A 13,442-nucleotide genomic window follows, 5' to 3' on the forward strand; every position below is an offset into this window, starting at 1 on the left:
TTCTCTCCTGACTCCACCTTCTTTATCCCAGCATTCAGTTTTGTTTTTCCTGCCTAGCTAAGTTCTGTCCTATTAGGCCAAGTCATTTTCTTTATTAACCAATGGTATTCACAGCATAGAGAGGGGAATTTCACATCACCTCCCTTTTCTGGTTAAATAAAAAAAAAAGGGAAGGTTTTAACTTTAACAAAGTAAACTTACATATAACAAAACAGGTATCAAGCAAGAATTATAGTCACAATACTTATATCTATTTTATCTTTTATTATAACTAAGAAAAACTATAATTAGACTATCTAGTCTTCAACTCCGTCAAAGACTCCAGAAGGATATAATATTACCTAAGTAAACAGAAAGTGCATTGTAAGGAACTTCCAAAACTCTAGAACTGACAGAGACATCGCCCTGCTTGGACAGTCACCCAAAGTTCTTTGTACCATTGGAGCATCCAATCTTCAGCCCACAGGCCCATAGTATCCGGCAGACTTTTTCATGAAGCAGGACATTTCAAAGACAGTTCTGCCTATATTGGCAGTTTGTCAGTCACAATTTTCTGAGTCCTGCAGAATGTCTGGCAGACTCTTTCATGAAGCAGGAACCCTGAAGGGCCATCTCACCTTTTGACAAGTTCCGCAGTTATTTCTCTGTGGGTCCTGCATGTCTAGTTCATACAGCATGTATTCTTTATTGTAAATATGACTTGCTGTGGAATAATCCATTTGTACACTATGAAGACTTGTTACTCAGATTGATTTAATAAAAAGCTGATTGGCCAGCAGCCAGCAGGAAGTCTAGGCGGGACAGCCAGACTAAGGGTGCTGGGATGAAGGACAGAGTCAGAGGAGTGGCCAGTAGATGCAGAGAGAAGCAAGATGGGCATGCCGTACCAAGAAAAGGTACCAAGCCACATGGCAAAGCACAGATAAGAATAAGAAATATGGGTTAATTTAAATGTAAGAGTTAGCTAATAACAAACCTGAACTATCAGCCAAGTGTTTACAGTTAATATCAAGACTCTGAGTGGTTATTTGGGAGTGGGCAGTCAGGACGTGAAAACTCTGCTTGCAATTTTATTGATTTTGCAGGACATTTTTTTTCCACTGTCCACCTGTGATTTCAATTCAACTACACATTGGCCAATGAAGTCAAGTCCCAGTGAAGACAGTCGATGATGAAATAAAGCCCTGCTTTGGAGCACTTGCCAACTTCTTTAGTGTAACACTGGTGGCTGCTTTCAAGCTTTCTGTGTGATATCACGGAGCTGGGAAGAGAGCACAGAGGCATAGCAGGCAGGCACAACAGATGCAAGTAGTTCAAGAACACAGATAAGCTGGGTGTGATGACCTATGTCCATAATCCCCGCACCCAAGAAGGAGGCAGAGACAGGAAGGTGGCCACAGGTTCAAAACCAGCCCTTTCTACATAGTGAGTTCCAGGCCAGCCAGGGCCACATAAGGAGATTCTGACTCTAAATAGATAAACAAGAATAGAAATAATAATAAAACATAGGAAAATAATTAGAAAGTGATGGGTTTGAGTTTTTAATCTTGATTTTAAGCGTTAGATTCTATAATGCGGTAGCTAAGGAAGGACTCATGGCTGGGAATCCCTGTTGACACCCAGCTTCACAGGCTAAGAACTTAGCTATGGCACAGAACCAAGTGAGTGAGTCACCAACACCTCATGTGAACTCCACTAACTCCCAGTCCCCAGGATTTTCAGTCAACAAAATAGTCGCTTTATTATTACATTTGTTTATTTGTGTGTGTGTGTGTGTATGTGTGTGTGTGTGTGTGTGTAAACATTACAGGAGTTAGTTCTTGCCTTCCACAGTGTGGGTCCCAAGGACTAAACCCAGGTTGTTTGGCTTGGCAGCAAGTGCTGTTACATGCTCTCTTAGTTAGGGTTTCTATGCTGTGAAGAGACACCATGAGCACGGTAGCTCTTATAAAGGAAAACATTTAATTGGGTTGGTTTACAGTTCAGAGGTGTCCATTGTCACCATTGTGGGACATGACAGTATGCAGGCAGACATGGTGTTGGAGAGGTAGCTGAGAGTTCTACATCTTGTGCAGGCAACAGGAAGTGGTCTGAAACACTGGGCGTGGCTTGAGCATATATGAAACCTCAAATCCCGCCTCCACAGTGACACACTTCTTCTATCAAGGCCATCCCCACCACTCCATCAAAGCTATACCTACTCCAACAAGGTCATACCTACTCTAACAAAGCCACACCTCCTAAGAGTGCCACTCTCTTTGAGCTTATGGAGTCAATTACATTCAAACTACCACACATACTGAGCCATCTCTCCAGAATCACTGGGGTGGTTTGAATGAACATGGCCTCCAAAGGTGCATATATTTGAATGCTTGGCCCCCAGCTGATATAACTATTTGGGAAAGATTAGAAAGTGTGGCTTCGGTGGAGGAGGTATGATGTTTCAAAAGCCCACCCATTTCCAGTTACCTCTCTCTTGCTAGCTCTCTCCCTCCTTCTCCCCCAGAGGTTGTGTCTCAAGATGTGGGCTCTCAGGTACTACTCCAGTACCATGCCTGCTGCCATGTTCCTAGCCGTGATGGTCATGGACCCACCCACTGAAACTGTAAGCCCCTGCGATATTTGTGTAGTAACGACCCCCATACGCTCATACATTTGAATGCTTAGTCACAAAAGAATGTAACCTGTGATAGAATTGGAAGGATTAGGAGGTGTGGCCTTGTGGAAGGAAGTGTGTCACTAAGAGTAGGGTTTGAGGTTTCGAAAGCCCACGCCAGGCCCAGTGACTCTCTCTCTCTTTTTGCCTGTGGATCAGGATGTAGCTCTCAACTACTTCTCCAGCATAGTGCCTACCATGCCTGCTGCCAAGCTGGGCACCATGATGACAGTGGACTAAACTTCTGAACCCGAAAGCAAGCCCACAATTAAATGTTTTCTTTTATGAGTTGCCTTGATCATGGTGTCTCTTCGCAGCAATAGAAAAATGATTACCATAGCCCCAGATAAACTCTTTCTTCTATAAGCCGCCTTGGTCATGGTATTCTACCACAGCAATAGAAACGTAATAAATTTTAAATAAAAATACATTTATCAATTTAAATTTTAAGTTTAGTTCATTTGAGAGGCTGAGGCAAGAGGATTTTCGAAACGACAGAGTAAAACCCTGCCTCAAAAAACAAAGTAAGGCTGGGCATGGTGGCACATACATTTAATCCCAGCACTCGGGAGTCAAAGTCTGATGGTCTCTGAGTTGGAGGCCACCCTGGTCGGCATTGAGTTCCAGGACAGCCAAGGCTACACAGAGAAGCCCCGTCTGTACAAAACAAAACAAAAGTAAATAAAATTTAGTAATTATTTTGTGGAATTACTTTCCGGTAAAATTTATAAAAATAAAATCCCCAAACCCTATATCTGAACTCCTAAGTCCACAAACTAGCTCTTAAGAAGAGTGACCCTCTTATTGTCGTTTGCAGATCAGAAAAGCAAGTATCCCACGGAGATGTCTCTGCGAGGAACCAAATGATGCCTGACCCCTGATCTAATTCCTAGTGAGCTACAGCACAAACATGAGCAGAGCAGGTTGCGCAAGCCAAGTGAAACCTGCAGTACTGGCAGCATGTCGCCTGGAGGCGCTCAGGTTAAAGAAGGAAGAGCGGCCAAGGTAGTTACAGACCAGCGCTCCGCAAAGTCCACTCACGGCCACTAGAGGGAGTACGCGCTCCCCTGGGGGGCGGAGCTTGCGGGAAGCACGCATGCGCCCGGAGGCAGTCGGTGGCACCAGCCCGGGAGAAGGGCAAGACGGTGGCCGAGAGGGTTCCGGGAGGCGGACGGTGGCCGAGAAGGTCCGGCATGGAGCACCTGGAGCGCTGCGCGTGGTTTCTCCGCGGGACGCTGGTGAGGGCGGCGGTGCGACGCTACCTGCCCTGGGCGCTGGTGGCCGCCATGCTGGCGGGCTCGGCCCTCAAGGAGCTGTCCCCGCTGCCCGAGTGCTACCTCAGCAACAAGCGCAACGTCCTCAACGTGTGAGTGCACCAGGTTCCGGGCGCTGCTTGGGTGGGCGAGCTGTCGGGAGGGATGCCTGCCTTGACAGCCGCGTCCGCGCTCTGGTGGCGACGCGGGGACCCTGGGAAAGCGAGTAACACTCGCGCCTTATGTTTAAGGATTCCGATAGGAGGACCGAGTTGACGGGCGGGCCGGTGACAGGCTGGGTTGGAGGTGGCAGTGTGTCTGAGGTGCTCTGAAGCTGCTGCTCACCGTCCCCTCTCTCCCAGTTAGGCTCTGGCCCCTGTCCTGTTTGGAGAGATGTCACCTCCCTTCTGCCGGCTTGTCAGGCACCTCTCTCCTAACCCCTGTGACAGAAATCCCCACCGTTGTCTTAAAGACCACCTCTAGACCCACCCGCCACCCTGCAAAGTTTTTCCCTCCCGGCCGTGTCTTGGTAGAAGAGTGAAGCCTCCCGCGCCGGTGACCTTTCTCCTGGATCTCCTTGGACTTTTCGCAGTCGTTTAAAGTGCATGGCAGTTGCCCAGGAAAGCAACCCCGGCGGACTTCTTTGGGACGTCTCTCTAACTCCTCCCACTTCTTTCCTAGTCTTTTAAAACACCCATGTCGAACGTTTCTTGCACAAAACCCCGTTGCAGCAAGTACAGGGAGTCTGGAAGCTGAAATTGCGCCTTCGCTGTGAACTTAAGACCAGAGTTTCCAGCAAGCTGAGAGTCTGCCTAACTCTTCTTATCTGCTTAAAACTCTCTCTCTCTCTCTCTCTCTCTCTCTCTCTCTCTCTGTGTGTGTGTGTGTGTGTGTGTGTGTGTGTGTGTGTGTTTTGGCAGCTGGGTCGGGTTTCTGGCAGCCCTTAGCTTTGGCAAGGCTTTCCTTATCAATGCTGGTGATGGTTTTAGTGTCAGTCTCCTTGGTGGTGTCTGAGAAACCACTAGAACCTAGGGACGAGGCATTCTGTCCTTGGCCCCCCTTCATCTTTACCCACTGAGTGGCCGGGCTAAGAATAGAGTGATGGTGATAGCTGCCTGGGATCTCTTCATGGGTTTTCTGCAGCTCACTCCCAGGTCAGCCACCTTTCATGAGCACTGGGCAGGCAGACCTGGCAGCTCTTGTCTTATCTGGCCTGATGAACCAGGAGCCCAGCAGGCTGGCATGCTAGTCTGTTGCTTAGGGGTAGCCATGGATTTTAATGTTTTGTTTCAAGACATGGTGCTGATTGATGGGAGGGAACTGACAGACTCACTGAATCTGAACCTGGGAGAGGTTTTGAGAACTGCTTGGCGCTCTCCGCTTCACCAGCTGAGGCCTGAAGATACACAAATAGAGTCAGAGTCAGGATTGGAACCCTGGTCCTGTGGCTTGAAGGAAAGCGCTCTCTCTCTCTCTCTCTCTCTCTCTCTCCCCCTCTCTCAGACTTGCTAGCCTTATTACCACTAGTGTGGTAGAAAAGGGCTTTGGGGCTGGGCAAAGGGTAGCTCAGTCTGTGTTTGCTGGCGTGTGGCGCTGGCAAAGTATTCGGTTTTCTGAGCCCCCAGTATCTATCTGTAAAATGGGACAAATGAGGGCCGGGGGTACACCTTGGTGGAGAGAGTGCTGCCCTAGATTGTACCCCAGGTTTGATCCCCAGCACCATGTAAAACTGGGTGTGGTTGCATATACCAGCAATGGTGCTACAAGGGTGGTGGAAGCAGGAAGATCCATCCATGTTCAAGACCATCCTCAGCTATATAGGCAGTGTGATGCCAGCCTGGGCTATACTTAAAGACAAATGACCCCTTCCTCCTCAGCTGATTGTGAAGTTTTCTGTGGAAGTGAATTGTGTAAACATATCTGACTTTTGATAGAAGCTCAGGTCTTGCTTTCCTGAGCAGGTAGCACAAGTGGAAAATTGCAGGCCCTGGATTTGAACCCCAGTCCACTACTTACGAACACCTCTCTGTCATGACACATCTGTGTGGCTCAGTTATGGATGAACTAATTTCACTACTTAGGAAATAAAGCTTGGGTAAGCATGTTGTAGGAATTCAAACACAGTAGCTATTTGGGTGGACAACTTTGATTGATTTCATGTAACTGCCTTTGGGAGCTTAGATACCCAAAGCATGATGACGCCATTTCTTGTCTGCCATGTCTCCTCTTCACCTGCTCTTTCCTCTTCTGTCAGGTATTTTGTTAAAGTGGCCTGGGCCTGGACAGTCTGTCTCCTCCTGCCTTTCATTGCCCTCACCAACTACCACCTGACGGGCAAGGCCGGCCTGGTCCTGCGGCGGTTGAGCACGCTGCTCGTGGGCACGGCCATCTGGTATGTCTGCACAGCCCTCTTCTCCAACATTGAACACTACACAGGCAGCTGCTACCACTCCCCAGCCCTGGAGGGCATCAGACAGGAGCATCGGAGCAAGCAGCAGTGCCACCGGGAAGGGGGCTTTTGGCACGGCTTTGACATCTCAGGCCACTCCTTCCTACTGACCTTCTGTGCACTCATGATCGTGGAGGAGATGGCTGTTTTGGACGAGGTGAAGACGGATCGCAGCCACCGCCTCCACACTGCCATCACCACCCTGGTTGTCGCCCTGGGCTTTCTGACCTTCATCTGGGTATGGATGTTTTTGTGCACAGCTGTTTATTTCCACGACCTGATCCAGAAGGTGTTTGGCACCTTTTTTGGTTTGCTGGGCTGGTACGGGACATATGGGTACTGGTACCTGAAGTCCTTCTCTCCCGGGCTTCCTCCCCAGAGCTCTAGTTTGACTTTGAAGCGAGAAACTTACAAGAAGTAAAAGAGAAACAAGTGGGGACAGGAGGACAATGGCTGATAGATTTTCCACCTACTTTGTCCGGTGACTGGCTGAACTATTTATTGGTCCCACTTCAGAGGCCATGCTTACTAGGCACTTTTGTGGTGGGGTCGAGTCTGAGAAACGTTCGGGCCTCAGACTCTGCTGGTGATGCCATCCATGCTGGCCGCACCACCATTCCTGCCCGATACTTCTCATCTCTGGCAAGACGTGACCGTGATCTGTTTCCTGAGGGAGAGCTAAGGCTCAGCAGAGGGACGGCAGACAGCCTCATGATGTGGGTCAAGGGGAACCAGAGCTGCAGGACTCCCTCTGCTGTGGTCTCCCTGGCCCTGGTCCTTTTAACAGTATTTCCCCACAGCTGATCCTAAGATGAGCATTTATCTCTGGCAGGTTCTTTATTAAACACCCCGATGCCTAAAGCACACTCTCCGGCTATCGTAATCCACCTCCTCTTTGGAGTACTGACATTTGTACCTGGCTATGACCAGTTCCCAGCGGGGGCCACAGCCCTGCAGTGCCTGGATGATTTTTATGTAGTGAACATTGGTAAGATCTTCCCGTCTGCGCTGTCTATTGTTATACGTTGGTTTTTGGAGCAGAAACCGGGAACCGCATTTCCCCCTCTTCCCCCCTGCGTGAGGGCTTATGGTTTAATCGTCACCGTGGCATTTGTTCTTTGATGACAAAACTTCAGTACTGCACTTCGGCGTGTGAAAATTGTTTTGAGGGTTTTTGGTTGTTGTTTTGTTTTTTAGAACACTAACTTAACTTTTTATAAACAAAACTCTTGGCATAGTGTATTAAATCTCACCTGATAGGGTTGTTCCCTCTGTTAAGAATAAAACTGGAACCAGGGGGCATGGTGCTGCACGCCTTTAATCCCAGCACTAGGGAGGCAGAGGCAGGCGGATCTCTGTGAGTTTGAGGCCAGCCGGGTTCGTCTATATAGTGAGCTCCAGACCAGCCAGGGCTCTAGAGTTCGAGATCCTGTCTCAAAAATAAAATAAAATAAAAATAAAAAATAAAACAAATAACAAGAGTCAAACTGGAAAGCAGACATTTCATTATTTAATGGATTTTGAGCTGAGAGAGTAATTCTGTGAAGTCCTTGTTGGTACTGAGGCCTTCTTGCCCACCTACTGTTGGTCGAGATGGAATAAGGTTCAGGGTCATAGGATCATAGGACAAGTACCACAGGCAAGGAATTTTTACCTTTGGAGAAGATTATGATAATTCAGAAGTGAAATAAAAGGTCTCCCTCTGATGCAAGAAACCAGCCACCCATATTACATACCGCCACCATGCAAAGTTATCCATATTACATAGTGGCATGGCTTTGGCCCCGCCTCCTTTTCCTTGTCCCATCAACAGAACCACCCTAAAAGGAGGACATTCAATAGGAGTGACATTCTCTCTGCAGCACCTCCTGGTTTTCAGCCATATCATTATATGGCCTTCACTGAAACTGCTAGGGTTAGAAGTCTCATCATGCATGTCCCACGTGGCAAGCTTCCAGTCTCTGATAAGAGGACCCCTGTCCTCTCCCAGGTGATCTCTTAAGCCTGTCACACTGAGTCCTGGCCTTTTGGATGATCACCCTTGTAGCTGCTTTGACGCCTCATACCCAGCAGAGCTGGGTAACGGCACTGCCTGATAAGCTTTGGCCTGCCTGTCCTGACTCGAGCTCGGGCTGTTAGGTGCTTAGTTAAGTTAAGAGTAATTTCTTTCTTACTTTTAATTTAATTTTTTAAAATTTAATTTAATTTTGTTTTGTTTTGTTTGTTTTTTTGAGTCAGGGTCTCATTATGCAGCCCCAACTTTCCTGAAACTCACTACGTGGACCAGGCTGTTCTTCGACTCACAGAGATCTGCCTGCCTCTGCCTCCTTAGTGCTGAGATTAAAAATACACTAATATTAAAGCCACCATACCTGGCTACTAAGTAATTTTTTTAATATAAGGATATATTTGTAATATGTATTTCGTAACCTGTTGAGCTACAGATCAACTTGACCAATGATGATTTATGATGTAAGATGGTGTTACCGAAGGGGAAGGAAGGCGGGCAGTGAGGTGTCAGCGAGGGGCTGTGGTGAGTTGGTAAGGACTGAAAACGTGTTTCACCTCCTGGGAGTTTCCACCCATCCCCCGGGTGAGAATGGGCCTGGGGAAGATGGTAGAGCTGGTCTGGGCAAAGTCCCTCAGGCGTCATGTGACAACAGAAGGGAACAGCCATAGTGCACCCAGAAGTTCATTGTCACGTCAAGGCCCCAGACAGTTTTCTCACAGGGTCTGACCAGGTTTAACCTTAAACTGATATGTGTGGGAACTCTTAGGTGCACAGCGTTCTCTACATATTAATGGATTATATTACACGTGCATATTCGTGGTATTCCACCCTTTCCTCTCTCAATGCCAGGGCTGGGAACCCAGGGTTTTGTGCATGCTGGGCAAGCCCTCTACCCCTGAGCTACACCCCGAGTTCCTTGGAACCCTTGCCTTCCCTCCTGTGCAAGGAAGCTGGCATGGTTGAGTGTCTGGACTGGGGCAGCCGTGAGATGTAGGTTTGAGTCTTGGCATCACTCCCAACCCACCTGACCAGCGTGCGAGCCCTGTTACCCTTGCCCGTAAAGTGGAGGCGATTCTTTCAGCACGAAAGGAGGTGACCTGTAAGATGCTGAGGATGAGGGCTAATCAGGCTGTTACCTCCAAGCCTTTTTCTTGACATCGTTTAGAATGGTCTGGCTCCTCTAGAGAAAGCAGAGAAGCTAACATCTTTTAGGGAACACTCAGAGTTTGGGTGTGCTATTGAAAATCTCATATCGTCTTTCGAAGTGTCTGTTGTCCCAAGGTGTTGAACATGAGACTTTGGGGCATCTGACCAGAGTCATGCCATGCTGTGTTTGCTTCTCCGGGTGGAGGTTTGCTCACTTGCTTCCATTTGCATCTGTCATTGTCTGGGTACCAGATTGTGTTTAGGAATGGCTCATGCCACTGTTATGTACACACAAAGCCCATGTGTAAACAAGCAAATTAAAGTACACCAGAGATGATGGAATCCCACACTATTGAGTTTGGTGTGTTCCTTTCTATATTTGTTTTTAATTGACTTTTTTGACTTTAACATTTTTATTTATTTATTTATTTATATTTTTTATTTTTTGGTTTTCAAGACAACTTGGTTGTCCTGGAACTTGCTCTGTAGATCAGGCTAGCCTCAAACTCTCAGAGATTCACCCGCCTCTGCCTCCCAAGTGCTGGGATTAAAGATGTATACCACCACCGCCTGACTTAACTTTAACTTTTAAATTTAATTTATTTGTGTGTGTTGTATGCATGTATGTGTGCACTCGCTATGGCAAACATGTGAAGATCAGAGGACAACTTGCATGAGTTAATTCTTTCCTACCATGTATGACTTGCAGATCAAACTCAGGTAGTCAGGCTGGGCAGCAGGTGCCTTTCCCCAGGAGTCACCTTGTTGATTCTATTTTTAGGACTTTATTTATTATTATTATTGTGTGTATGATACATGCGTTTGTGCACATGAGCCATAAACTACACGTGGAGATCAGAGGAAAACTTTGTGGAATTGATTCTTTCCTTCCACATGGACCTTGGGTGTCAAACCTACTCCTTTAGATGTGGCAGCAGGTGCTTTTACCCATGAGCCACTTCACTGGCGCAGACCCAGGCCACCTTCTGATCCTTTCTTGAATTATGCTCACAGGAGTCATTTCACAGCTGGAGTGTCTCTAAGAAACACTTAGGTCAAAAGACTGATATCCTTTCACCTGCCTTACTCTCTTCTCTGTCATTGGATCCTGAGGTCTGGGCCAGCCAGGCCTGAGAGCTAGCCCCTTGGCAGAAGCAGAAAGGTAGGCCTCAGCCGGGCAGTGGTGGCACACGCCTTTAATCCCAGCACTCGGGAGGCAGAGGCAGGCAGATCTCTGTGAGTTCGAGGCCAGCCTGGTCTACAAGAGCTAGTTCCAGGACAGGAACCAAAAGCTACAGAGAAACCCTATCTCGAAAAATCCAAAAAAAAAAAAAAAAAAAAGGTAGGCCTCGTTGACAGAATGCTATAGAGCAGTGACTGTGTACTGGGGCAAGGTCACTTTGCAGCCCTGGGACCCTCCACACACAAAATAGCACTTTGTGCCTTTCTGCCCACTCGCTGGCAGCCTGGCCTACTTGGCACCTCTGCGTGGTGTGTGCTGAAAGCCTTTGGATCCGAGATTAGAATCTTCTCACGCTGTTTGGTCCTGCAGCAGCCAACTCAGGAGTTTTGAGTCAGAGCCATCCCCCTCCTAGCTAAAGTGGTATGCTGGGGTTACAAAGCCAAGTGTGGTACATGGCTGCATTTCAGGAAGGAGAGCCCCTGCCACCATCAAGTGTCCTGAGTGTAGGTGCAAGGTCAGGACCTGGGAACGTTGAACTGAGAACCTGCTGCCCTGGGGATCCAGAAGCACGTTCATAGAAGGTGTCGTTCCTTTTGGTCTGAAAGGATAAGGAATTCAAACTCTCCTGCAGGAAAGGAAAACCAAGACAGGAACGGCACATGCAAGGTCATGTAGATAATTCCATGACTTCTGCCCATTCGGAGAACCTAACTTTCCTCATCTCAAAAACCCTGGAGACTGAAGACAGACTTGGGCAGCTGTAGGCATGCCTTGCTCTGGGCTCTGTTAGAGTGCCTGGCTCGGGCAGGTTCCACCACTGCTTTTTCTGCTGTGATCTTGAACTAGTAACAGCATCTCTGGGCCTCGTTCCCTCATCCAGTGAGCAGTGGGTAGACTAGAGTACCTCGGCAACCCTGGGATCCGCCCCACTCTCTGTTTCTGTTTTGCTTGATAAAAAGTCCCTTCCGAACTCATTAGGACTTATTTTAGGAAACAATGTGAGAAGGAACGCCCACTTGGCTTGAGTGGCAGCTGGCTTGCCAGTGAGTGATAGGCAGCAAACTTTGGCCTGCAGCTGCTCACTGCCCACTGCCTTTGTCTCTGTATGGACCTCCAGATGAATTCTGACAGGAGCACCTGGGCCCCGATGGGCTCTCTTCCCAACTTCGGCACCTCTGGTGAGTTTTACTGTTGAGCAGCACCTCCTGTACAAACGATGACCGGGTAGTAGTCACGCTTCGTGCTCGCAGGCCTAACTGTCTCCAGGTAGGGGCTGTGCCCTGAAATGCTTGCAGGGAGACTCCCTGACAGCTGCCTGCAAAAATGTCAAGGACCCAGATGCCAGTTAGTCACGTAGTGATTGTAGTTCCTTACTAATAACTGAACACAGCCGTAGTGAGGAATGCATGACGTAGGTAGTGTCAGCTGTGAAGGCAGAAGATCTGGGCTGTGTGCCCTCGGTCAGGTCTGCCTCTGAGCCTGTTTCTGGGGTTCACTCAAGAGGCACAGACTAGAAGGAGAAGAGCCCTGGTGTACTGAGATCCCCCAGTCTCAGGGGACACAGCATTAAGACAGGGGCCTGGACTGGACTTCTGTTGACTGGGCAGACAAGGGAATGAGTGACCCCAATAGTGCATGGACCATCCGGTGCAGAGTGTTCCTCAGTGTGACACAACCAAGGAGAGGCCGGGTGGTGGTGGCGCACGCCTTTAATCCCAGCACTCGGGAGGCAGAGGCAGGCGGATCTCTGGGAGTTCGAGGCCACCCTGGTCTACAAGAGCTAGTTCCGGGACAGGCACCAAAGCTACAGAGAAACTGTGTCTCGAAAAACCAAAAAAAAAAAAAAAAAAAAAAACTAAGGAGAACAATGTATGGGTGGGGGAGATGTTTTGCTTTTTGAGACAGGCTTTGTATGCATGGCTGTCCTGGGACTTATGCAGATCTGTCTGCCTCTGTCTCTCCAGTGCTAGGGTTAAAGATGTGTGCCACCAAATCTTATCATCTTGGCTCATGGTTTGAGAGGTTTCAATTCATGGCTGGGCTGACTCTATTTCTTTAGGCTAGAGAGGAGGCAGAACATCCCAGGCGGGAGCATGAAGGAGAGGAAACAGCTTACCTCTGGCAGCCATGGTAACCCGACAGGGCAGTGGCCACCCACAGCGGACAATGCTCAGACACGCGTTTGTAATCCCAGCACTTGATAAGTGGGGTCAGAAAGAAGAGTTCAAGGTCGTCCTTAGATACGTAACAAGTGTGAGGTCAACCTGAGCCACACAAAACCCTGTTTCAAAACAAAAACAGCAAAGGCACATCCTCGGGACCCAGCTGGAGGGTCATCTAGGCCTCACCTTCCACAGTTCCACCACCTCCCGATGACCTGTTTAGATTTGGAGCCCGTCCACGGATTAAACCATTGATAGGTCAAAGGGCTCACAGTCTACCTGTCTCCATGCTTTCCTAATCTCACAGGCATCTCCTGATCGCTCAGGGTGACAGTCAGGGCTGACCATCCCACTGCCCTGATGTCACCACTTAGTCAGATACACCCTGCCTAGAGCATCTGCACACAATGGAGTGAGGAATTTAGCCCAGAGTACCTGAGTTCACATCTTAGCTCCACCCGGCATGCTGGCTGTGTGATGGTGAGCAAGTTCCTCGACCTCTCTGTGCCCTAGTTTTCATAGGGCTTTGGGGATGAATTAACACTGGAGAAGTCACAGCACTTGTGGGTCACTATATGAATG

At 48.4% G+C, this 13,442-nt stretch overlaps 1 protein-coding gene across 1 annotated transcript; it reads left to right on the top strand.

The window, feature by feature from the left end:
• Nucleotides 1-3,773: 3,773 nt before the first annotated feature.
• Fitm2 (fat storage inducing transmembrane protein 2) lies at nt 3,774-9,862 on the top strand. The gene is made up of 2 exons (XM_041670525.1): nt 3,774-4,022; nt 6,164-9,862. The coding sequence occupies exons 1-2, from the start codon at nt 3,850-3,852 to the stop codon at nt 6,777-6,779; spliced, it is 789 nt and encodes a 262-aa protein (XP_041526459.1). The 5' UTR covers nt 3,774-3,849; the 3' UTR covers nt 6,780-9,862.
• The last annotated feature ends 3,580 nt before the right edge of the window (nt 9,863-13,442 follow it).

This window comes from Microtus oregoni, unplaced genomic scaffold (assembly GCF_018167655.1).
Source record: "Microtus oregoni isolate MIOR12 unplaced genomic scaffold, Mior012 000020F_ref0000438, whole genome shotgun sequence".
Lineage (NCBI taxonomy): Eukaryota > Metazoa > Chordata > Mammalia > Rodentia > Cricetidae > Microtus > Microtus oregoni.